The 25,795-nt window shown below is 43.3% G+C and overlaps 1 protein-coding gene across 1 annotated transcript in view; it reads left to right on the top strand.

Annotated features, from left to right (window-relative positions):
• Positions 1-12,970: 12,970 nt before the first annotated feature.
• The window catches only part of LOC308291182 (sodium- and chloride-dependent creatine transporter 1-like), a gene marked incomplete at its 3' end in the record, with an annotated part of 50,856 nt that continues 38,031 nt past the window's right edge, over positions 12,971-25,795 (top strand). Inside the window, exon 1 of the mRNA XM_080733140.1 lies at positions 12,971-13,085. Within this exon, the coding sequence (XP_080589266.1) occupies positions 12,998-13,085 (88 nt within the window). The 5' untranslated portion in view covers positions 12,971-12,997. The remainder of the gene's footprint in view (positions 13,086-25,795) is intronic.

Genomic DNA, 25,795 nt, shown 5'->3' with positions numbered 1-25,795 from the left:
GTTAAGTTAATGGAATTATGGAATATCATATTTATTATTGCTTGATGTTGCACTCAATCTGTTATCATGTTTCATTATATATTATGTATATGGTATGAGAAATATATTAAAGACTGTTTTATCATCATCCATCTTGCTATTATGAGATTTTTCATGGAAACATATAACATTGAATGATGTGTTTGACTGTTCTGTAGCTCTGTGCTGAAACGTTGACATTGTCCACAAGGTGGCAATCAATGCTAACTAAAAGTCATTAAACTCGACATGTATTTTTGAATTATAATAACCTTTGGGGACATTACAAGGTAATCTTTTGCAGATAAATCCAAGGTTAGATATTTGTTTCAACCCCGCCATTCCAATTAACACAGCATACAATAACAAAGTCTTCTATGGAGATAGCTTGAAACAATGTTGTTTTAAACGGTCTCAAAAAGATTATGAAGCGCAAAACAAAACGTCATACGGGTAACTTATTTGACAGAGTGGATACACTGTAAAATAAAAACTCAACATTGGATGCTTATGGTATTTTAGTTGAAATGCTATTCGTGTTCGGGAAGAAAAATCCAGGTTTGGGGATGTAAAAGTGTAAGTGACAAACTCACCTCTATATAGTAGCCAGACAAAACATGACGGTCGTATCTCACAGTTATGTTTCAGTGCTACTCTATATAGTAGCTTTGACAAAATGTCATTGATAGGCTATCTGTACCTTAGTATGACCGTCCGTGATACAAACAGGGACGTGCTGGGCCCCTGATTCAGCCCAGGAAAAAGATTTGGAAAGGCCCTCATTGCGCGCTATAGAGAGAGATCTCTCTCTATAGCGCTGCTGCTACTCAAAGATTTGCCATTTCAGATCATGACAAGTGACAAGCCTGTGGTCCAATTACATGAGTTATATTTTGTCGTTGTCGGGTGGAAACCTTGTATGTCCAAAACCGTTTGTTTTGTATTTATCATTTTAAAAATTATTTAAACTAGTGAAAACAGCCGATCTACAAGCACACAACGCCTCGCGGTGCGAGGTGTTGTGTGCTTGTAGATCTGCTGTTTTCACTACTTTTGTGCAAACAGTTTAATTTTTTACTTTTGTGCAAACAGTTTATTTTTTTCCTAATGGCCGGCCTGGACCGGCCGGGAATGAACCGGCCGTTGGGGAGTTGTCCCGCCTTTCCCAATGGCCAGCACGTCCCTGGATACAAATACAACATAAGGGAAGTGTGTGAATAATCAGAAATCGACTTGTGACACCGGCAGCCTTGGCTTGACAATGTTATCTCAAAACACATTCCTCAGACAACCTGCCAAGAGTGGCAAAGAAGGTATCAACAGCTTTTGCTTATACTATACTGTGTACCAGGGGTGGGCAACTTGGATGATGGAAAGGGACACTATATTTTCACACTCACTCCAGAGGGCCACATTGCATATTGTTACGTCCTACTTTGTCATTCTAGTATCTCATACAAAAGAAGCAAAAATAGCAGAAAAAAAGCTCAAAACGCATCGCGCTGCGATGCGTTTTGAGCTTGTAGATCGGCTATTTTTGCTTCTTTTGGAATCCTGGATTATATTTGTTATATTTTAATTGGAATCCTGAAATGTAACATTTTGATTTCATTTCAAATGCATTTATTTATATACTCATGTTAACTTTATGAACCTAAATACAAATACATTGGACATAAAAAAATAAATTGTAATACTACTATACTATATTATATATTATATATATATATATATATATATATATATATATATATATATTTATATTTATATTATATTATATATTATATTATATATTATACTATACTATAGTCATATATAGCTACTAAAATAGACTGACGGAATTAAAGCAGGTCATGTTTGGAATTGTAACAGCTGAAATCAATAATATATTCAGTATTCCAATATTAACCTGAGGGCCACATTAAGTGAAGGTGGGGGCCGCATGTGGCCCCCGGGCTGCCAGTTGCCCATGTATGCTGTATACTATTCCTGTTCCAGTTTATGGAAGCTTCATCTCACCCTCTATTTTTAGACCTCTAAACCTTGTGACCATAGATTGCAGTTTACTGTGAAACCCGGCAGCTCCTGTCCGTCCGTGAGTAACGCCTCAATGTCTATATAGCTGACCTGTTGTGACATCACATTGTTGACTCAATGACCAAGACAGCCTGTTCTGGATCGGGATGGTGTTTTCTGCTGGTGTTTCAGTCTGAGTGTATCAAAGGGTGCGTTCGGAAATGCGCACCGAGTGTGTGCTCAGTGTAGTGAGTGCCTAACCCTAATCCTAACCCTAACCTCAGTAAAACTATGCCTAACCCTAACCCTAACCTTAACCTCAGTAAAACTATGCCTAAACCTAACCATAACCCCTAACCCTAACACCCTGTGCGCATTTAGATAGATATAGATAGATAGATAGATACCTTTATTATCCCAAGGGGGAAATTCAGTTTTTTACAAACGCACCCTTTGATACACTCGGACTGAATCACCAGCAGAAAACACTCTCCCGTTCTGGATCATCACCTAGATCTCCATAAATGGAGCTGGTCAATACCTCTACATCTGATCTCACGGACTCCATATATGGATATAGCTGACCTGTTCTGACATCACAGTGATGACTCGACCAGCTCAGCAGAAGGGTATACATGCCAAAGTAGCCATGTGCATGCACCCATGTGCATGCGCCCATGTGCATGCGCCCATGTGCATGACCTCGCCTTTTGCTTCCCGCCCTTAGGGCATCTTACTTATGTATGCTGTATATCACTGTTGTGTAAGCCTTGCAGAGGCCTGAGGCCCATATATGGGCCTCCTGTTTCCTTAGCGTGAGGTGGCTCGTTGTGCAAGTACACCCCCTGGACATGAACTATACTGTCATGAAACATATAATAAAGTCTTCAATCAACTCAGTCACAATGTCAGTCAGTCACAACAGAAGGGAGTAGAAACACACACACACACACACACACACACACACACACACACACACACACACACACACACACACACACACACACACAACCCACAAAACAAGTGAATCTAGTCCTCTAGTGAATAAATGGGTCTTGAGCATGTTTTTCCCTAGGGTGGGGGCAACGTTGATCCTCAAAGGGAGTTTGTTCCACAACAAGTTTTGTTCATTCTACACTTGATATTTTTCTGAAAATAGCAGCTCATACAAACTCACAGTGCATGGCTCTGCTACTGCAGCAGCGGCGGCTCCAGAGAATTGTGACTGGGGGGGGCTATGGGGGAGCCGACTTTTGTAGAGCAGGGGCGAATACATTTTGGCAACAAACAATAATGAATATTACTAACATGACAAATGAGATTCTCTCGCTTAGGGTATGGATAACTGAACAGATCAGATCACTGGCAGTTTACAGCCCCAAATCTGAGGACTGTAGGTGATTGGATAGGGTTTTTTGTGAGGCTGAAGATGCTTTCCAGCATTCACATTATGATTTTATAGTATGGTTTACATAGAAGTCAGTCAATTGTCTTTCACATATTCATGTATATTTAATTTATGTATTCCTTAAATATTTTTCATCACAATTGGGTTTGTGGGATGGGGGGGCTTAGGGGGTGCTAAGCCTTCACCAGGGGGGCTAAAGCCCCCTCTAGCCCCCACGGAGCCGCCTCTGTACTGCAGTAGGGTGTCAGTCAGTGGCTCAGGAGGTAGAGTGGCTGTCTTGGAATCGGAAGGTTCTGGGGTTTGATCCCCGCGCCTCCTCCCCGAAGTGTCCTTGAGCAGGACACTTTAACTTCTTACTGCTCTTGATGAGTGTAGCAGAGTGACTCACTGCCTCAGCCTGAAGGCCTCAAATGTCTAATATCTCTCCTGGTCCAAAGGGATAGACTTCCTCCTAGTGGTTAAGATATTAGACTTCCATGTGGGAGACCCGGGTTCGAATCCCAGGCGATACGTGAGAAGGTTTGTGCCTTGCATGGTTTCCTCTGCAATGTGTCTGAATGGGTGACTGTGGAAGACGTTCATGCAAAGTGCTTAGGAGAAACTATGTCAATACAGTCCATTTGAAATTGTGCATTCTTCATGCAGATCTGTTATTTTTGCTGAATGTTCACCCCAGAATATGGATGCTATGGTATGCTGTTCAAGTTAACCACTTAAACCCTCCATTCTTGGTTTTAAAAAAAAGTGAAATGAGCAGTTCTTCATGAGTTACGGTAATTTCATTAAGCGTTCCATGAAGCTTGGCCAATGAGCCAAGTGTGGGACATATGTACATAGCCTACGTACAACGTACATACATACAGCACAAACAGACAAAGGAGCGGTTAGCACCGCTCAAAAACAGAGTACCAACAGTACATACAGTATAGTAGGCCTATTGATTTTTAGCCTAGTAAACTATACTCCTCCTGCCTTCAGATTCAAGGTTTACGAGGCTAATAGATTTTTCCCATCTTCACCAAATCCCTTCAGCATAGCTCATCTTGTAGATCAGCGGTTCCCAGACTTTTTAGGCAGTGACCCCCGAAATAATATTTGATCTGGGGACCCCCACTCTGACAAGCACTTGGAATTGCAGGTATTACATTTAGTGCAATCTGGAACCCATCATCAAAGAAAGGGCGACGCCCGCTCGGTCTATCATAGCCATCATTGACTCTGTCTCGAGAGATTGCATTTAGTGTGACTCGGTTCCGCAGATACATATTGTGAAAATAGCCGAACTACAAGCTCACAACGCCTTGCATTGCGAGATAGGCTATTTTCACAATGTTAACCTCTTTCTTACTTAATATTTGACAGTTTGGCCAGTTTGGTATTAAAAAAGGTTCCTTATTTTATAAATGTGAACCCTGTAAACACTTTTTCATACTGTATGTTGGACTATTTAGGCCTACTGTTGAGTGAGAAGAAAATGGACATTAATAATAATCATGTGGGGACCACAAAATAATTTGGGTGGGGTCCCCACCCCAAGTTTGGGAACCACTATTGTAAATCAGCTATTTGGGCAAATGTTGGCCCCCAAAATATGGATGCTGCATGAGGTTCAAGTGATTTAAGTGTTTAGTGAATGTTCCACATCCAAAATAATAAAATAGAAAACGTCTGCGTGATGCATCCAGCTATGAGAAGTATGTATGTATGTGCAAGTGATGGACCGACATGTATGTACAGTATGTGCAAGTTAAGTATAGGTCTACATGTATGTGCGAGTTGACTATGCAATTTTGGCCTAAAGGGCTTTCTCATATCCAGCAGTTTAGCGCTTATATAGCTGCTGCCAGCCTCACCCCATTCTTTCTTGTCATTCATTGTAGGCTACACGGACTGTGTGTGTGTGTGTGTGTGTGTGTGTGTGTGTGTGTGTGTGCGTGCGCGCGTGCGTGCGTGCGCGCGTGTTCTCTGCTGAATGATGATGCTGTTGCACCAGATCAGCCAATGGCATCGCTGGCTTGGAGGTTTGACCAACGAGCAGGAGGAGAATCGGGAGAAGGAGTAGGTTGGAGGGAGGGGGGTGTAGCTGGCGTCCAACCAGCATCCACAGAGGCGTCAATTGGGTATGGCAAAGCTATGGCAGCTGCCATACCTTGGCTACAGAGGGGAAATAATAAAATGTTCTGTAATCGTGCCTGTTGCTAAGGTATGGCAACATGACTGGTGCCTTGCACGCGCGCGAGGGCGCGCGTGCAAGGCACCAGTCATGTTGCCATACCTTAGTTTCTTTCTGAACTGACGCCGCTGCATCCAACCGTCAGAGAGCCGGAGAGCCAAAAGCGGCTCACATTCTCCGTCTGGATTCAGAGAGCAGCGCTCAGACTGAGCTTATAACAGGCGCACACTACGACTATATTACCAGCCAACCCTTATTTATAAGGTTCTCCTTTTTGGACGTCTGACTTAAACGGGTTTTTACCGAAAAGGGGAAAAGGGTCGGGAAAAAGAGACAGACCTCCGACCAACATCCTCCTCCCTCCTCGGCTTTTTATCATATTCTTCATTTAATTTTCATCCATGAGATTCTTCAGGCTTACCTTCAAGTGCTTCGTCGACTGCTTCTGAATTCCCCCCCGTCATCTGTCTTTAATAATACTATCTTGTTGTTAGACATTCCATCTCTTTCTGAGGGGTTTTAATCTTCCCAAACCAGCGAACGAACGAACGACGAAAAAAACATAACTAATATTTTTTTTAAGAAAAAATATCAAGAATCCGACTGTCCAGTCAGTAAACCCGACGGGGGGGAAAAAGGGACAAGTCCTATTACTGGGGAACTGCATTGGAGATTCACCTCTGACTGACTGATACTACCTTGTTGGCTCGAGAACACGTTCATAAAGCCAACACAGCGTCCATATTTTTGCCAAATAATTCCAACTTAACACACTAAGCTAAATTATCTTTGTGTTGCTCACAGTCATGTCTCCAGAGGTGGAGGAAAGTCAAGGTGAGTGCAAGTGACCCCCCCAATGCCATGTGTGTAGTCTGTGTACCCTAAAAACAGAGTTCTTTGTGCAGGCTGTTTCTTTTGTATGAATGCATGAATGTGTTTGTACATGTGGGTGACTCAAGCGTTGTGAGAACTTGTGACATCGTTCTACACTTCCTTATTATGTTATTTCCCTTTTTTTCCTCTGTCTGTTTTTTTAAGCAATAGAAACAATAGATAGTTTTCACTATTCATGTGTGTGGGGTTTCCCCAAGCAAAGTTAATACCAGGTCAAAAGGCTGTGATCAACTTCAATCAAGGGCAAATAAGGATGTCACAAGTGAAAGTATAATTTTGTGCTGAACTCAAGTGTCACCATGCATCACAGTGCCAGAAGTGACAGGCTATGCAAAGCAATAAAATAACGATGCAAAGCATTGATGAATGATGATAAAAGACAAGGCAAGTTAATTTGTATCACAGTTTAAATTCAAAGGCAGTTGAGTTTGTTCATTCAAGCAAGGTGTACTAATAATCATCATATTAATAATCAACCCAGGCTACTTTGTGTCAAGCCAGAGGCTATACATATTATTATTATTTGAAGTTATTTCTCACTTTTTCATGTCAAGGACCCCCAAATTGATATGTTGGTCGAAGACGCCCAAAATTATTCAAAACATTTTCAATGTTTTTCAAATACTTTCCAAAATAGCAGATGTACGTGAGCTAGTACTATCTGCTGTTTTTGAATAGCGATGATTGTGATGCTACATTAACTACTTTTGCTGGGGACCCCCTTGAATCCCCCCAAGGCCCCCTTGGGGTCCCCGGGCATCACTTTGACAACTAATGACCTGAAAGTACTACTTTTAAGTAAGGCTAGTTTTAAAGGAGACAGTAGAGCGTTTTCATGTCAAGGACTCTGCAAATTGATAGTCCAAATTGAATTTGGAAATATCTTATGCCAGGGACCCTCATAAGAGAATAATTTGTTATAGTAGGCATAGGTTTAAGTAGGCTGCAGAAGTGTACAACTGTAGGTGGCAAAGATTGAAACTATCTTGATCTGATTAATATCTGAATAGTCATTCTTATACATTCTCTCATTGGGCTACAACTTCTACAATAGTCAGTCAAATAATGGAACCCCCTCAAGGACCACTGGAGGTCCCTGGGCCCCACTTTGAGAACCATTATACCATGGCTTTATCCTTTTTGCGCAGACCCCAAAAGCACGTCACTGTGACGTGATTGTAAAGAGAGTTGTGACGCACATCATCCATGCATTCCAATCAATGTAAAACTATTGTACCGTAATCAAACATTAGTACATCACCAGGATTAATCCTGTGGTCCGTGACTTGTTCCAAGTGCTGGGTGAGTTAGCTCAGTGGTTCTCAAACATTTTCATTCTCAGGACCCCCAAATTGATATGTATTTGGCTGCGGACCCCGTCTAAAAATATTGATTGCCCATAACAAGAGAAGATTTGTCAGTATTGTTTCAAAAATAGCAAATCCACAAGCCCACAACCTGTCACATATGTGACGCATTGTGACCTTGTAGATCTGCTATACTGTTTTAGCTAGGGATCCCCTACCTGGAACCCCCACTCCTGGGGGTCCCTGTCAGACCCGGAGACCCCACATTGAGAAGCAAGTAGCTCCATACTGTAGATGCTATTAGTTCTCTCACCCAGGGACGTGCAGAGAATGTTAGAGAGGCAGGGGCTGGAAGTTCTAAAAGGGCCTTTTTTGTGGAAATATTGAAAATAGCAGACCTCCAAGCTCACAACACGTTGTGAGCTTGGAGGTCAGCTATTTTTGGTGCTTGATACCACACTGAACTAGCATAATCAAGACAATACTGCGGAGTTGTGACGTAACGGCATGGATTTCTACCCAGAGAGGGCAATTCTTTCAACATACACACTAAAAAATGATGGGTTGTTTTGGCTGGGTTAAGCCTATTGGGTTATTTAATTGGGTTGTTTTCATGCAAATGGGTATTCTGATAACCCAATTCGCTGAGTTATTTCTGTTGGGTATGGTGTTATTAGCTGTTGGGTTGTAATTTCCATAGAATTTGTTGAGTTATTTTGGACTACCCAACACGTTGGGTAAATACGTTGGTCACCATTGCTTTGCATAACAATGCAAAGCATGCTGGGTAAAGCATTTCCAGTGGCATTTTAAGCTTTTAGGAGCAAAAAATGCTAAATGTGTCAATGACACTGTGTGGATATGACACAGTGTCATATCCAAGTGTCTGCCAAGGCAAGCTGACTGACATTATGTCAGAATTTGATTTGTCAGTATTTGAGCTTCAACCATAAGCTAAAGTGCTAGGGTGCTAGGTTAGGGTTGAGCTCCCTCCCCCTAGAGGTGAAATTAGATGCAGAGCCTTTGAGGACTCTTGAAGGTTTAGCCTCTGGGACCATGCTATTCTTCCATGTATTGTCTCATTTTGGCAATGTCAATAAATTAGTTGATATTGTAACTTAACAGGGAATATTAGCATAGGCTGAATCGCTTCGCCCATGCTTTGTGATAATGTGATTATTTAATTAAATTGACAACTATCAGTTGTACCGATGAAATTTCAATTTAAAAAAGGAACCACCAACATAATAGTAATATATAATAATGTGGAAATATAATACATTTTAAATAACCCAACACATTGAGTTATATGAATAACCCAACATGTTAGGTTAAATTAACCCAGCGATGGGTCGGTCCAATATTTAACCAGTGTTGGGTTGGGAAACAACCCAAATTGGGTTGTTTTTAACCCAGTGTTTTTCTGTGTGTAAGAGTGTTTGGACAAGGCAATTCTCTTGTATGCTTTATGGCATGAAAAGAGGGCGTTTGCATTTCTTTCACCATAGAAAAAACAGCATTTATGGTCTGGAGAGGGCACTTTTTACAGATGGATAAAAGGGCAGGGGCTCAAGCCCCCTTTGATGTCTATGTGTGCATGTGTCTGCTCTCACCATCCATCCATGCCCATCATCATCATCATAGTCCCTGCCTCTGTCTCTCTCTCTCTCTCCTCTGCACACTTCTTCCCTGCCTCTGCCCACTCTCCTCTCCTCTTCAAACTGCCCCGATCTGGATCAATCTGCTTTGTGTGTGTGCTCTGTCCGCACCGCCAAAGCTGACATTGATATCATGGAATGAATGGGCACACGTGAAGTGACATATTCTGTGTGTGTGTGTGTGTGTGTGTGTGTGCATGTGCGTGCGCGTGAGTGCTTGTGTGCTGTGTTCGTGTCATTGGGCAGAAGATGGAACGCTTTGCCTCTCACAGTCAGTCAGGCACCTGGGTTCCTCTAGCTGTCGTTTTATGCCGCATCACACAAATCAATGTGCATGAAACGTTACACAACAGCAAAGTGCGTGTGTGTGTGTGTGTGTGTGTGTGTGTGTGTGTGTGTGTGTGTGTGTGTGTGTGTGTGTGTGTGTGTGTGTTTGTGTGTGTGTGTGTGTGTGTGTGTGTGTGTGTGTGTGTGTGTGTGTGTGTGTGTGCAGGCCAGGGGAGGCACGCAGTACCGAGAGAGAGAGAAAGAGAGTGATGACAAGGCTCTCAGATGTGTGACTGAGAGAGAGAATTTACTGCAACACCGTTTAGCCTTGGGGGGCATTCCCCACCTGGGGTAGGCATACATACTGTGTACATGCCACGACTGATTTTAGTCATTTGGATTCCACAAAAGACGTCAATGCCCCTAAGGAGTCCTCAGAGCTGCTACAGTATAGGGGAGGGGGTGTGGCACATTTTTGTGATAGGGATGTTTTTTGAGCAGTATGTATGTATGTGCAAGTGATGGACCGATATGTATCTATGTGCAAGTGAAGTATACATGTATGTGGTAGTTGACTATGCAATTTTGGCCTAAAGGGCTTCTCATATCCAGCAGCTTAGCGCTTTATAGCCTCACCCCATTCTTTCTTGTCATCAATCATCGTAGGCTACACTGACTGTGTGACACTGACTATGAAAACTATGACAAGGTTTAGTGTCGTGGGGGTCCCTGCTTCAGCTCTCTCTCAGATAAGGGTTCCTTGGCCTGCAATTAAGCCCTGTATACCTCGTCGCATGACACATTGCACTACTATGCAGTATATATGCATGCACTATATGCAGCTCAACAGCATTCCATAACCTTTTGAACGAGGTATAAGGTCATTAATTAAAGTTAGTACATTATGTACGGTACGTTGGTACAGGTAGACAGTTATTTGATTCAATACTTTGTTATTTATTATTCTTTTGATTAGACACGCCATTTATATGCTTGTGTGTTTTCTGTTCTCTGTCAGTTTGTCAATGTAAGTCAACGTGTCTAGAGAGCCTGTATTCCTAGTTAGTACCTAGTTTCCTAGTGTTTTCCTAAGTGTGTTTCCTCGTTACTACTTCCTGGTGTTTTGCTCCTCGTTCTCTCTTGTGGGATTTATAATAAAACCTCTTAGATTGGTACTGCTTTGCCTCTGCTTGGGTCCTACAACTATTCCACTACTTTAAACCATGGGTATAATACAATATGTTGCGTATAAAGGCCTCGTCCCAAAATGCTGTCCAATTATGTTAAGGGCCTTTTTTTATACACTCCCCCAGTATCAAATGAACACGGGGGGATTTGACCGTGCATGTTGACAGCCACTGCAGAGAGAGCTGTAATTTAATGGACGATAAGTGATGTGATTCTAGAAGCCCTGTTTGTTGGCTCCTGTCATGCTCTAGTGTAGGAGCATTGAAGTGCTTGACCAGAGCTGCACTGACGCTGTTTCTGCGTACCAACCTTTTCTACAGTCTATGGTACCAACCCACCAAGACCGTGAAAGCAATACATTTCGATTTTTGAGCGGTGGTCACACCGTCTCCTATACGTGGCCGTGTGTGTATGCGTCCGTCCGTCCGTCCGTCCGGCCGTCCGTCCGTGTATGTAGCCTCAAGCCTGCAGTACCTTTTCTGACCACACATGTTAAGGGAGGGGCGCTGTTGTTCTCACACACACACACACACACACACACACACACACACACACACACACACACACACACACACACACACACACACACACACACACACACACACACACACACACACACACACACAGGGGAGAAGGGTGGGTCAGCATGTGTGGTCAAGTATTATTATTATTATTAACAAACTGAATGTTTTAGGGTCAAATAAATTAGAGTGTGTGAAGAAACTACAGCATTGTAAAGCACACTAACCCCGCTGCACCCACCCAGTAGTGCTGTTGTTGCACAGCCTCCACGACCACCGCTCAGTTCACACGGGTGTGATTTTTAGCTATAGAGTGTTTAGCAACGTGGGGTTTTCAGAAAACTCTTAGGCCCCGTACACACATTCAAAGCACATGCTTTATGCTTTACCTGGGGGGAGGCGGGGGGGTAAAGCAGCATCCAATTCATTCCCTATAGAAGTCACATGTTTTGAACAGGCAAGCTTATGCCCTGTGGCTTAAGGACAGCCTTAAGAAAAGCTTAGAGCAAGCTTGCCTCTGTGTAAAGTCTAAGTTCTAAGACTGTATGTCTATGTTTATGTGACTACTGACTGCTGAGTGAATGTAAAGTCCATGTTTCTGTGATTGAGTTAAAGCTATACTATGTAACTTTTTTAATAAAACAAATCTTAAAATTGTCCTAATTATTAAGTTTTAGAACACCCACTTTGTTCATTTCAGCTCCCAAAGCCTTTTCATATATGTGTTCTACTGAGCCCTGGTGGCCGTGACCGGGGCTGTTTTTCCCGGCAAAATTACGTCATATGCATCATTCTGTACACGTGTCTCCCTACCGGCCAATCAAAGCCCAGATCATACACTGCCGAGCTCTTCAGGAAATACACTGCAGTGTTTACACTGGGCTAGGAGTTTAGCATGTAGCTCCCCAACCGAGGCTCGTAGAGGGACACGAAAGACCTCTATGGATAGATCTCGGCGAGGCGAGGCGGACGCGGTGGTCTGAAGGCCCGGTCCGCGGCGAAAAACGGCCGAAAAAAGCAGACGCGACCGCGGTTTGCTATAACGCTACTGACCACTAGTTGAGCAACTTAGTATAGCTTTAATGTAAAGTCTAAATTTTCTGTGATTCTGCTGAATGAATCTAAAGTAAAGTCTGAGTTTCTTTCTGTGACTACTGAGTGAATGTAAAGACAAAGTCTAGATTTCTGTGACTCTACTGAATGAATCTAAAGTAAAGTCTGAGTTTGTGTGACTACAGTCTCTGTGTCCCGCTCTCTCTGTGTCCTCCTCTCCAGGTGACGTCAGTCTCCCTCAGGTGGAGGTGGGAGGGGGCGCGGTTCCCCAGGAGGACGACGACCCGGAGGGGGTCGGGGGGATGGTTCGCCCCCTGGTTCCCGTCCCGGGTGGATGTGGAGGAGGAGGAGGAGGAGGAGGGGCTGGGAGGGACGAGGGCGGCGGAGAAGGTGGAGGTGGCGGACCGCCACAGAACCACCACCACGACGTCTCCGTGGCCATGGCGGCCTCGTCGCTGCCCCCGGTGGTGGAGAGAGAGACGTGGAGCAGGCAGATGGACTTCATCATGTCCTGCGTGGGCTTCGCCGTGGGCCTGGGCAACGTGTGGCGCTTCCCCTACCTGTGCTACAAGAACGGAGGAGGTAAGCAAGGGGGGGAGGTAACCACATTCTGGGCCCTGGGTACAAGGATTCACTGCAGGGCCCCCCGTGAATGTTCTTCATAGGGGGAGGGGGTTTAACCCGTTTAGACTGGGAACGCATTATTACGCATTATTTTGTATTTTTCACGACTTTTCAAAAATGGCAGATCTACAAGCTCGCTGTGAGCTTGTATATCTGCTATTTTTCAAGTATAAAATAGATATAATATGTGTTATACATAATTAAGGCCCCTCCACCTTGGGCCCTAGTAAATCAATGGAGCCCCCTCAAGCCCCCTCAAGGACCACTGGTGGTCCCCGGACCACTAGTTGAAAACCACTAATATACCGGTAGCACATTTGAAAACAACAGCCATTGACCCAAGGTGCTTTCCAATCTAGGATGACCAGCAACAACATGATAGCCGTATAAAAGCAAACACTGAAACTAAAACATCTGAGGTGGAAACCTCATAATGTCCAAAACGGTTTACTTTTCTGGATTCAAATTCTAATTGAGCAAAAGTAGCAGATATACAAGATCAAAACTTTGCGCAGCGTTTTGAGCTTGTATATTTGCTACTTTTATATTGGATATTTTCGAACTTAAAAGCAAGGGAGAAGAGGTGGTTCTTAGATTTCATTTACAAACGTCTCTAGTCTATTAGGGCAAAGTTCAGGGGCAGATAGATAGAAACCCCGCTTTTTACATTGCATTACATTCACACACCCATTCACACACAGGCGGGGAGGAAACCATGCACAACACCAAACTGCTCATCTGGAGCAGTTATAGATAGGGTTTCAGTTTCAGTCTTGCTCAAGGACACTTCGACAGTAACCCAGGGGAACCTTCGATTCCCACGAGGCAGCCAGCCACTCTACCTCCTGAGCCACTGCTGTCCTTGCCTCCTCTGGGCATGTCACAGTAGACCAACATTTGCCGAAAATAGCCGATCTGCAACCTTGCTTGGAGGTCGGCTATTTTCTGTTGTGGGGGGAAAAGGAGGGGACCAATTATAGAGACCTGGTAAACCTCATTCTTCTTTTTTTTCTTTTTTTCCCAAAGAAATACACAAAATAAAGGAAAAGGGTAATTGAAAAAAGAAAAAAAAAACATACCCCTCACGCATTAACTAACCCTTTCAGTGCCCAGAATCACCACTAGAGGGCGCCCAATGGCCATAGAATCCACCATAGACATACGCTGTATATGCACAAGCCGTGCGCAGCCATGACGCGCCTGAACACTTTCCTTTGTGCATGAACAGGAACAGGATGAAGTTAGCTTGAAGTTAGCTATTGGCTACCAAGCATTTTAGAAGCCCTATTTTCGGCGATTTAGCCGTGATTAAACCTTGCTCACCTCATGGATATGCATGGAACAGAGAATATGAGCTCTAAAGATCCTGGATTGCATTGGAGTGGATGGCAAATATCGGCGGCGCGACGCTCTCGCGGGCCGTGTAAACAGATGATGGCCGGCGGCCCGGCTCTAAAATTTAGCCCGGTGCTTCGGTAAGGCCTCTGGAAATAAAAATATATATATTAAAAGCCGAACTAGTTCGGGATTGGCACCCCGAACGTTAGGCACAATAAGAGTTAAGAGTTTGAAGTGTCAGATAAAATGTATATCAAATATCTAAATACTGAAACAAGCAACTTAAAACCTGTCCTGAGGAGAGATTAAAATGACCCAAAACATGTTTGAAAGTGAAACATCCCTTTAAGTAGTTTCATTCCAAAATGCTTTGTCACATTTCCAGGGTGGAAAAACATGATGATACTCGATGTGCAGTATCACATGACATCAGCTATAGTTAGCTGCTTCCTCTAAAACGATTGTTCTCATTTTTAGCAAAGGTGAAAGAGTAGCTTTGGCGTCAGTAATATTAGTATGCTGTTCAGCTTTCATTGTGGAGTAAGTAGCACTTCACATTTGGTGGCTCTGATGCAAAGCAGGCTGAGGCTGTTGTAATAAGAGGGTATGCATCATCATCATCATCATACCCGGAGGTTATGTGGGAACGCCTACTGAGTTGCAAAACAACTACTTTCAGGCCTTGACAGCCCTTACAGCCAAACAGAAAAGTCCTATGATCTGATTGCATTAAACCAGTGTTTCTCAAACTTTCAAATTTCAAGATCTCCCCTTAACTCTGACAGTGTAAAAATGGAACCAGATGGACCCCTTAGGGTTCATTTGGTTCCATTTGTACAGACTTTGTTACAGACTTGTATGGGTCAATTTAGACCCCCTAAAGCAGTGATGTCAAACTCATTTTGGGGTGAGGGCCGCATTGGGCGAAAGGTGACTTGATGAGGGCCGCAACGGTGCAACAAGCTGCGGATCGGATGGCATGCACACTTGCGCACATGTTCGCTCTGTTTTTAGTTTTTTTTGTTTCTGTTGTCTCAGTCACTGCTATAGTTAGCAGTATAGCAGTATATAATTTTTTCAAATTGTGTTCATTATTAAGTAAAATAGCTACTTTCATTATTGGTATTATAGCTGCAGCCTACAAGAAATTTGGTACAATAAATGCTATTTGTTTAAGTGCCAATAAGAATAAATCATTTGATAATAGAATAATTCAATTCCTAATACAGTCCCTGCTATAATTTGTAAATGCTACAAAACATTTTGTTTGATGCAGGACAATAATTATTTTTATTTTGTTTTGAGTAATGAACAATAATGGAATATTCAGAAAATATCAGTGAATAAAAAACATTTTTTATTTGTCAAAGTTTTGAAAAATAAGTTATTTTCTTAACAACATTCATTTTCATGCCTAATATGTGTAATCTTCGAGTACAGTTCGGATATTGCAGGTATGTTCAGGTATATTCATAGCCAGCCCAGACCCACGTCACCCGCCCTCCCCCATTCCTAGCAATGCAGTCATCATCAGAGAGACAGAGTGCTGATCACGTAACATCCCAATCAATCAACTCAACTGCCGCCACCTGGTAGCTGAGTGAGGAGGGAGAAGACTGCAGTGGTTAATTCTTTAAAACATCATAACTCTTGACAGGAAAATCATAACTCTTGACAGGAATGATGCTCAGAAATGTATGCTCTTCAAGCCTGGGGCCGGATTGAATCATCTCGCGGTTAGCCCTAAAGGAACCCACAGAGGGGGTCTTTAAACCGGTTCGCTTGGAAACGCTGCCGGTCTCGTTTTTGATTTATTACCCAAAAAACGTCGCGTTTACACCTCTTTGCTGGTTCGTTTTTCTGCATTTAAACGACAAGTTGACAACGCATGAATTCAAGCAAAATGTGTCATGTTCCCACTCCAGCCTACAAAGGCCTATACTGTGTATTTACCCTTCAACTATAAAATATATATTGTTTTTAATGAGACATGCTTTGTAATTAGGCTATGCTCCCAAATACATATTATTATCGTCTGTTCGCATATTCAATGAGTCCCGCAAAAGGAGGTTTTTTAGCGAGGTGAAGTGAAACACCAACAAAAGTCACCTGGAAGATGAAGGTCGGAACATTTATAGCCTACGGAGCATATTTCTGGACATTATCTACGGGGTGCATATAAAGTGAGTTCTGTCTTCTATCTGCAACACAGAAGTAGGCCTATAACGCACCATGTTGAGTCCCTGGATTCAACTTTGAGAACCATTGCATTAAACGATGTTAAATGATGCTAAACTCACTTTGCCACTCACTTTGCCACTCGATGTGCCATTCACGCTATGCATTGCGCATACCCTCTATAATAATAATGCACACACAAAGTTACAAAATGCTTTACATAAAACTTTAAATAAAAAAATGTAATAACTAATGACAAAAGTCCTTATATAATCAGGTTGCACTTGTCATTTTCTTTAGCATAACAACTAATAATAAATTAAACCAACGTACATGCACGGCCGCCTGCACCTCGCCGTCCCGGATCCAACGAGGGGTCCCGCGCCCCTCTACAATCAGGCGTTCCGGAGCTACGGTTGTTTTGAACGCTTCTTTTTTTAACGAGGAGCTTCGGTCTCTTCATAGAATCAGTTTTGACAACCTGATTACAAATGACAAATGAATGAGGGTTGTTGTGTAAAAAGAAAAAAATATATATCCATATTCTGTATATAAAATGGCCTAATAAAATGGCTGTGAAATAAAATTCTCTAGAAAATCAATTAGACCATCCCTACATTATAATTTTCACTCCTAGTACCTTATATTTATAGCATATCGTCGTTGTCGGGTGGAAACCTTGTATGTCCAAAACCGTTAGTTTTGTATTTATCATCTATAAAATGTACTAAACTAGTGAAAACAGCAGATCTACAAGCACACAACGCCTCGCATCGTTTTGTGCGACAGTCTTGTATGATGAAGCAGGGCTTTGCTTTACCAAAAGACGTACACATTTGAAACTTGGAGATACAAGCTTTCTGCCAGACAGTGACGATATTTTAGTGATTATCTTGCAAGGAAAACGTTGAGATAATAGTCATTTTGGTTAGAGCTGACTGAAAATTAAAAAAAAAAATCAAGTGTTATCAAATTATCTCGCGGCACCCCTGGACTGCCGTCACGGCACCCCAGGTTGCCCCGTCACCCACTTTGAAAACCCCTGACCTAGTGAACCCTAGCGCCTCTATCCTGGGGCCAACATTTGCAGAAAATAGCTGATCTACGAGCTTGTTGAAGTTATTTGATGTGGAGGGCGGAAAAAGGAGGGCACCTGTCCTGCAGTAGTGTATCGTTTCTGTTGGGTGGAATGCCGACAAGACGTTTAGTAGAATGGGCCTCAGGTCTTAACCCATTTAGGCCTAGACTTATTGAATGCTTTAACCAGTGAAAAATAGCAGATATCTGCTATTTTTGAAAAAGTTGTGAAAATGTGTGCAAATCTTTGAATATATGTATTTTCAAAGCGAACATTTGTAAATCAAATTTTGCTTCTGGGTGGTCCCTGGAACTAAATATTTTGAGATGGGGGTCCGTGGCCAAACAAATATCATTTTGGGGGTCCTTCACATGAAAAGGTTTGAGAACCGCTGACATAGTAGTCTCTCAAGAACAGACTGATAGAGCTCCATTTAAGTGAAAAGGACCTTTTCTGTGACGATGGCTGGCCAGATTGCTGACATAGAAACATAGGTTTTTCAAAAAATCTTAGAAGGATTCAAAAGACACTTATAAAATCAGGTCAAAAATCCAATTTTCACGATTTAAAAAAAATAGATCTACAAGCTCGCAGCGCGGCACTCGGTGCCGCGCTGTGAGCTTGTATATCTGCTATTTTTCAATAGTTAAAGCATAAAATAATACAATAATGTGTACCCGTTTAATGGGTTAATGGGTTACAAGAGAAAGCAGGTCAGGAGGTGTACACAGAGGCTCAGTACCTAACCCAGAGCACAGACATGACTGCCAGCACGTAGCCCCATGTGGGCCATCACCAGCAGGCCTCGCCCACATCCATTACTCCCAGCCATCACATGCTGCTATTGAGCAGAGCTCTGCACCACCACTCTGTCTCTGTCTGTCTGTCTGTCTCTCTGTCTGTCTTTCCATCTCGCTTTTACTATGAGATAAATAGGGCTGTCACAATTATTACATAATCGTCTAATCGCAATTATTTGACATAATCGTAATCATTTGGGATAATCGTCATAATCGTTTACATGTTGAAAAATGTTTATATATGTTCAAACATTTAAAAAATAGTGGAAATAGCAGATCTACATGCTCACAACGCATCGCGATGCGACGCGTTGTGAGCTTGTAGATTGGCTATTTCCACTATCAATGTTCTGTATAATCCCTCTCACTATCAATGTAAAGTTGTCGAATGTCCTTCATTTCTTTGTATATTTAGGTCATGTGTCATATCTGCCATGTGCAACTTCAAAGCCTTCAAGCCAAACAGAAATGTAATTGTCAACGACAAAAAACACAATTAAATCGTTAATCGCAATTATTTGAGTGACAATTAATCGCCATGTAAAATGTCATAATCGTGACAGCCCTAGAGGTATAGACATACAGGAACACAGAGTCGACACATGACTATGCATGAGGGGAGAGAGTTTTTATAGATGTATATCGTCACTGTCGGGCAGAAACCTCGTATCTCCAAGTTTCAAATTTATTTACGTTTTTTTTCGCAAAGTAAAGCCCTGCTTCATCACTAGAGGCTGTTGCACAAGACTAGTGAAAATAGCAGATCTACAAGCACACAACGCCTCACGGTGCGAGCCTGCGAGGCGTTGTGTGCTTGTAGATCGGCTGTTTTCACTAGTTTAGATCATTTTTTAAATTATAAATACAAAAGGAACGGTTTTGGACATACAAGGTTTCCACCCGGCAACGACGATATCGTACACCGCAAGAAAGAGTGTCTGTGCATTTTCGGGGGAAAGTGAGCCTCTGGCTGAAGGTAGTCTTATGGTAGGTCAAATGTTTAATTTCTCCTTTTCCCCCCCTTCTCCTTCGTTTGACCGGGAACAACCTTTGGCCTTTACATTTCTTATCACATTGCCGCTCCCATTGTTTTTAATACATTTTTCCATATTTTTTTATGAGGCGCGTAAGGGAAAGCCAGTGTGTAGTGTGTGTCCATCCCTCCCTCCCTCCCTCCCTGTGAGTCTTGTGACTCCAGCTGCTTTGATACCCACCTTCTGGTATCCTGTAACAATGGGCCGCCTCACGCAGTTCACCACCCATGAAGAACACAAAGGTACTTCTTTCTGCCTCCCTCCCTCCCTCTCTCCTGCTGACCAGGGGGGCACACAGACACACGGACACGTCAGACAATACAGTGTCCTGTCCCCGGTGTGTGTGTGTGTGTGTGTGTGTGTGTCAGGGACGTGCTGGGCCCCTGATTCAGCCCGGGAAAAAGAGTTGGAGAGGCCCTCATTGCATGCTATAGAGAGAGATCTCTCGCGCTGCTGCTACTCAAAGATTTGCCATTTCAGATCATGACAAGTGACAAGCCAGTGGGCCAATTACATGAGTTATATTTCGTCGTTGTCGGGTGGAAACCTTGTATGTCCAAAACAGTTTGTTTTGTATTTATCATTTTAAAAATTATTTAAACTAGTGAAAACAGCCGATCTACAAGCACACAACGCCTCGCACCGCGAGGCATTGTGTGGTTGTAGATCTGCTGTTTTCACTACTTTTGTGCAACAGCCTTGTATGATGAAGCAGGGCTTTGCTTTGCGAAAAAATGTATACATTTGAAACTTGGAGATACAAGGTTTTCTGCCCGACAGTGACGATTTACTTTGTTGGCCGCCCAGCAATGGAACGAAGGCCGACATTTTATTTTAAATTTTTTCCTAATGGCCGGCCTGGACCGGCCGGGAATGAACCGGCCTTTCGGGAGTTGTCCCACTTTTCCCAATGGCCAGCACGTCCCTGGACACACGGACACGTCAGACAATACAGTGTCCTGTCCCCGGTGTGTGTGTGTGTGTGTGTGTGTGTGTGTGTGTGTGTGTGTGTGTGTGTGTGTGTCTGTCTGCCATCCCTTCATTAATTAATTCCCTTCCATTCTTTCCCTCCTGGGAGATTTTAGCCGCCACTTTTCCTCGTTCACCTTGAACCAAAAGCCCATGGCTTTGTAACTGTAACTGAGATAAGAGTGTCGGAGCTCTGGCTGCGTATTGAAACAAGGCCAGAGTCTGTCTGTGTGTGGGTAGTAAGAGGTTAATAGTTAAGTGCTTATACCGCCACACGGCACGCACACACATCACGCACACACTCTCACACACATGGTGGGTGAAATTACAGATTCTCTGTAAGCAACCGTAAGTGCTGATGTGTGTGTGTGTGTGTATGTGTGTCCCTGTACTACGTAGGTGTTTGGTTGGATGTGCAATGAGGATGGCGCAGTCACGATTAGAAACATTGTTTATGTAAGAGAAGACCTTGAAGGACGCAGCACTCGTACGACGCGTCACGCGGCCCGAAAACAGCAGATCTACAAGCTCGCGACTTTCGTGACGTGTCGTGGAGCTTCATGTTGCGGATCGGCTGTTATCAGGGTGCGACTCCGTTGTGCAACGACCGTTGCATAAATTGGCCAACAAGCATGCTGTGGTAGCGTAGGATACGTCAGCAAAGAGAATCTCATAAATTCTTCCCATCTGTCCATTCACACTTCCTACTGTACTGCATCTGCCCCATCCTCTCTCTCTCTCTCTCTCTCTCTCTCCCTCTCTCTCTCTCTCTCTCCCTATCTCCCTCAGACATATGCTCACAAACGTTTCCTTATAAGGATGCAGCCGCCCCGCTCTCGGTGAATGAGAGGCAGGCCGTGGAGGGAGATACGTAACAGAGTGGAGGGCTATATAGCGTCACTCCAGTCCGTAGCTTCTTTCTTTGTGTGTGTGAGGTCTTTGGATCCGTCCTGTGTTGCAACAGTGCTGCCCCAGTTTTAATGCCCTCCCCACGTCCCTCTCTCTCTCTCTCTCTCTCTCTGATCCATCTATTCTCCCTCCTCTCTCTCTCTCTCTCTCTCTCTCTCTCTCTCTCTCTCTCCGTTCTGCGTCACAGCCATTCACGTGACTCCTCCTCATCCGCACAATGCCAGCAGCATCACCCCCCCCCCCCCCCCCTCACCAATACTTTATTCATAGAAAATTGCAGCAGTTTGATTCAGCATTGACGTAAATATCTGACGTAAATAAGCACAATTTTTGAGCGGTGCAAACCGCTCCTACGTTTCACACTGTGTGTGTCAGCCAAACGAATGAGCACGGACCTCGGCTCATACACATAAAGTATGTGTAACCCTAACCCTCGGCCCATACAAGGAGATACGCACGTGTGTCCTGATTGCTCACTTCGCACAGGTGTGATCTTTTTATATGGGTCCAATGCAGCAAAGCTGGGCAGGAACACTACTATTGTTCTGTTTTTGCTCCACTTAATGTGCTGCAAAAGAAAATGCGACAACTGGCAGGTGTTTAGCAAATTTCGCAGGCTACTCACTCACATAAAATGACACCTCCAGATGGAGCTTTCATAATCAACGACGTTGCGTTTTTGGTCTTCTGCTCTTCAAATGTCACTTACTTAACTTGCCGTCTGTGATTTTGATCAAAATGCCAACAAATGTAATCAAACCTTTTGAAGCCTTTTGAAAGAAAAGAAGAGTTTCGAGATGCGTTTCGACCTCGCCGATCTGCCACTTTTGCTGCCTTTGTGTGAAGCCGGCTGTAGTATGATCAAGTAGGACTTTAAAATGCACTTACAAGAACGAGGTTTCTCCCCGACAGCAACCATATCTCCCTCCTAAAGTAAAGATGGGACGATAAGTGATATTATCGTTTATCGTGATAAAAAACACTCGCGATAACCGTATCGTGGAGATTTAAAGTTATACCATGTAACTTTTTGTATAAAACAAATCTTAAAATTATCCTAACTGTTAAATCGCTAAAGTTTTAGAACACCCACTCCGTTATTTTCAGCTTCTAAAGCCTTCTCTTTATATGTTTTCTGTGATCCTCGCCGGGGTCCGGTTTTCGCGGAAAGATTACGTCATCATACACTACCGGCCAATCACAGCGAGGGTTATACACTGCCGGCCAATCACAGCGCATCTTGCTGACTTCTCAGGAAGTAGCTTGCCTCAACAAAACAACAGCATATACTCGGGTGAAGGAGTCAGTTTCTCCGGAATGCCTGAACGCACAGGAACCAGGGACCCCTCTAAAGATAGATCTCGGCGAGGTGGAGGCAGACGCGAAAAACGGCCGAAAGACGCGGACGCGACCGCGGTTTGCTATAGAGCTACTGACCACTAGTTGAGCAACTTACACAGTATAGCTTTAATTCATTGTGATATCGTCCTCCGTCATGCACTGGGATCAATTCACCTTTTATTAAGCTGCATATCCGGTACCACTTAAACCCTCTATAATTGGTAAAAGGTACTTATAATATACGTACTTGATATTAGTACTTTTTTTCCACTCTCTATTAAATGTCTATTAAATGCCAAAAAATAGCAGATCTACAAGCTCACAACGCGTCGCGACACGTTGTGAGCTTGTGCATCTGCTATTTTTTGGTAAATATTCCGCCCCAGGATAATGGATTTTGATTATCGCGATAATATCGTAAATCCCGATTTCTTTTGTCACAATAATCGTGATATGACATTTTCATATCGTCCCATCCCTACTCCCTGCTACTCTACTGTGTCCAGGCATCTGTCTCTCTCTCAAGGTCAATGCTAAACTCAAAGGTCCAAAACACTTGAGGAAAGACAGACTCTCCCTCAGTCAGCGCATCGCTTATCTGTGGCCTTGCTTGCCGCTCACCCCCCCCCCCCCTTCTTTCTCTCTTTCTCTCTTTCTCTCTGACTCTTGCTCTTTTCATCTGTCCTTCCCCTCTGGTCTGCTCTCTCGGAGGGAACCAGCCGTCTGATTGTTGTCTGTGTTCTTGGTAAATACTAAAAACATGACTTTTGCTTTCAATTTCAGGCTGTGCTTGTGTACGCGTGCGTGCGTGCGTGCGTGCGTGCGTGCGTGCGTGCGTGCGTGCGTGCGTGCGTGCGTGCATCTAAGAGCAGAGAGGCCCATGCCTCAACTTAAACACATTAGAAACATGTATTCTAATGTAAAAAATTAAGCAAATACATGCATGGATTGGAATGACACATTAGTTTTAAGAGAATGAAATGTGCTGTAGCGTTTTATAAACGGCTACAGACCCCCCTCCCTCTCCCTGTGTGCTAAACAATGTTAATCTGATTTGAATGCCCTCCAACACAATGCATTCAAATCATTTAATTTGATGTACTGTACTGTACTGTACTGTACTGTACTGTACTGTACTGTACAACCCCGCGGGGTGTGTAATCCTGCTTGTACTGTACCATGAACACTTCAGTGATCACAAAAACTCATTTAACTTTGCTTGCAATTTCTTAAGTTTCACTGTGGTCACACCACACACAATTTTCCTGTTAAGACTTCGGATTCCATTCTGGATTTGGCAAAAAAAAACAAAACTATTTAGGTTGTATTTGGCTGGCAGTCTAAAGGGGTCTAGTCACACATCACCCTAGACATCTTTCACTTCTCATTCTCAGTGCGATCCTCCTTATTTTTATTTAATGAGCAATCCAATCTCACATTATATACTATTTTCAATGGAAACACCTCACCAAAAACATGCTAATGGTAGATTTTTTCTGTCAACAACAGCTAAGTATGAGTCAGCAAGCTAACATTACACTCGCCAGACTATCACTTCTCTTGCTTGCGGCTGGCAATCATATGACTAAAAATCTTACAAGCAGATCACAGGTTATATCCCGGTTTAACTGCCAATCTAGCATTGTTGCCAGCATTTAACTACAGAGAACTTTGATCTCCCCGGAGCATAATGGTAGCATTCTTACGATGCTTGGGGGCTGCTTTGGCTTTACAGCGAGATAAACAGGCAGAAAGGAGCAATGTCTGAATGTAATGAACACCCTTTCAGCCAATCTAAGAGGGTACTATTACTAAAATGTAGATAGCAGGTTATTTGTTTACCTGGTGTGTGGTGTCCTATAGTTTCAATGTTACAGATTATTATTTTGATTACAGTAATTGTTTAGTCTTAGAGACTGATGTTAGGTTCTTGGTTTACTCATTTATCTCTCTGAATGTTATGTGTGTGTTTGCCTTGTAGCCCAGAGGTCTTCAACGTTTCCAGGCCAAGGACCCCTTAGCTGAGAGAGAGATGAAGCAGGGACCCCCACAACCTGTTCATAGATTCCACATAGTTTCATTGTTTGACAGCACAATCATCAGTGTATTTGAGGTTCATGTTAATGTAGGTTTTCAGATATTTAACCACTTGAATCGCATCAATACTCAATAAACTTGACCTTTCACTGTACTTAGACAAATCGGCCAAAAATAGCCGATCTACAAGCTCACAACGCCTCGCAGCGCGAGGCGTTGTGAGCTTGTAGATCTGCTATTTTTGGCTAAAGTTCTCAGAATATGAACGTTAAGGTTTAAGTGGTTAATATAAGAAAGGGGGAAAAAAACAAGTTCCTATCACACAAGGACCCCTGTAGTAACTCTGAGGATCCCCTAGGGGTCCCGGTCCCGGACCCCCTGTTGAAGACCCCTGGCCTAAATTGAAAATCTACTTTACCAAACCCTTAACCACTTGAAACCGGCTAGCATCCCTATTTTGGGGTGACTGTTCGGCTTTGGGATAGCCGATCTACAAGCTCACAAAGAGTAGCTGTACTGTACCATACTTCTAATTAATGCCAGCGGTCCGGGCCCGAGACTTCATCATCTTAGCCGTGGTTAAACTGAAGTGGGATAATGCATGAATGAGGTATTATTAGGGAAAAGTAAGCAAACTTCAGGGGGCTGAACAAGACTCTGCTATGCAGTTTATTTTCTCATAACTGACTTGGATTATCCCTCGCACACAAGCCTTATCCTATTGAGCTGGGCGTGTGTAGGTGTGTGTGTGTGTGTGTGTGTGTGTGTGTGTGTGTGTGTGTGTGTGTGTGTGTGTGTGTGTGTGTGTGTGTGTGTGTGTGTGTGTGTGTGTGTGTGTGTGCACGTGTGAGAGAGAACAATTCGAGATGGTTTAGGATAAGGAAAAGGATTCAGGTTGGGGTTAAGAGTTAGGATTATACATTCAGAAGTTATGTTTACAAGCTCACAATGTGTCGCTCTGCTGTGAGTTTGTAGATCGTGGCC

The sequence above is a fragment of the Nannobrachium achirus genome, assembly GCF_963921795.1.
Source record: "Nannobrachium achirus genome assembly, chromosome: 9".
NCBI classification, from domain to species: domain Eukaryota; kingdom Metazoa; phylum Chordata; class Actinopteri; order Myctophiformes; family Myctophidae; genus Nannobrachium; species Nannobrachium achirus.
The sequence above is the reverse complement of the archived record's forward strand: the minus strand, read 5'-3'. Positions and strand labels throughout refer to the sequence as shown.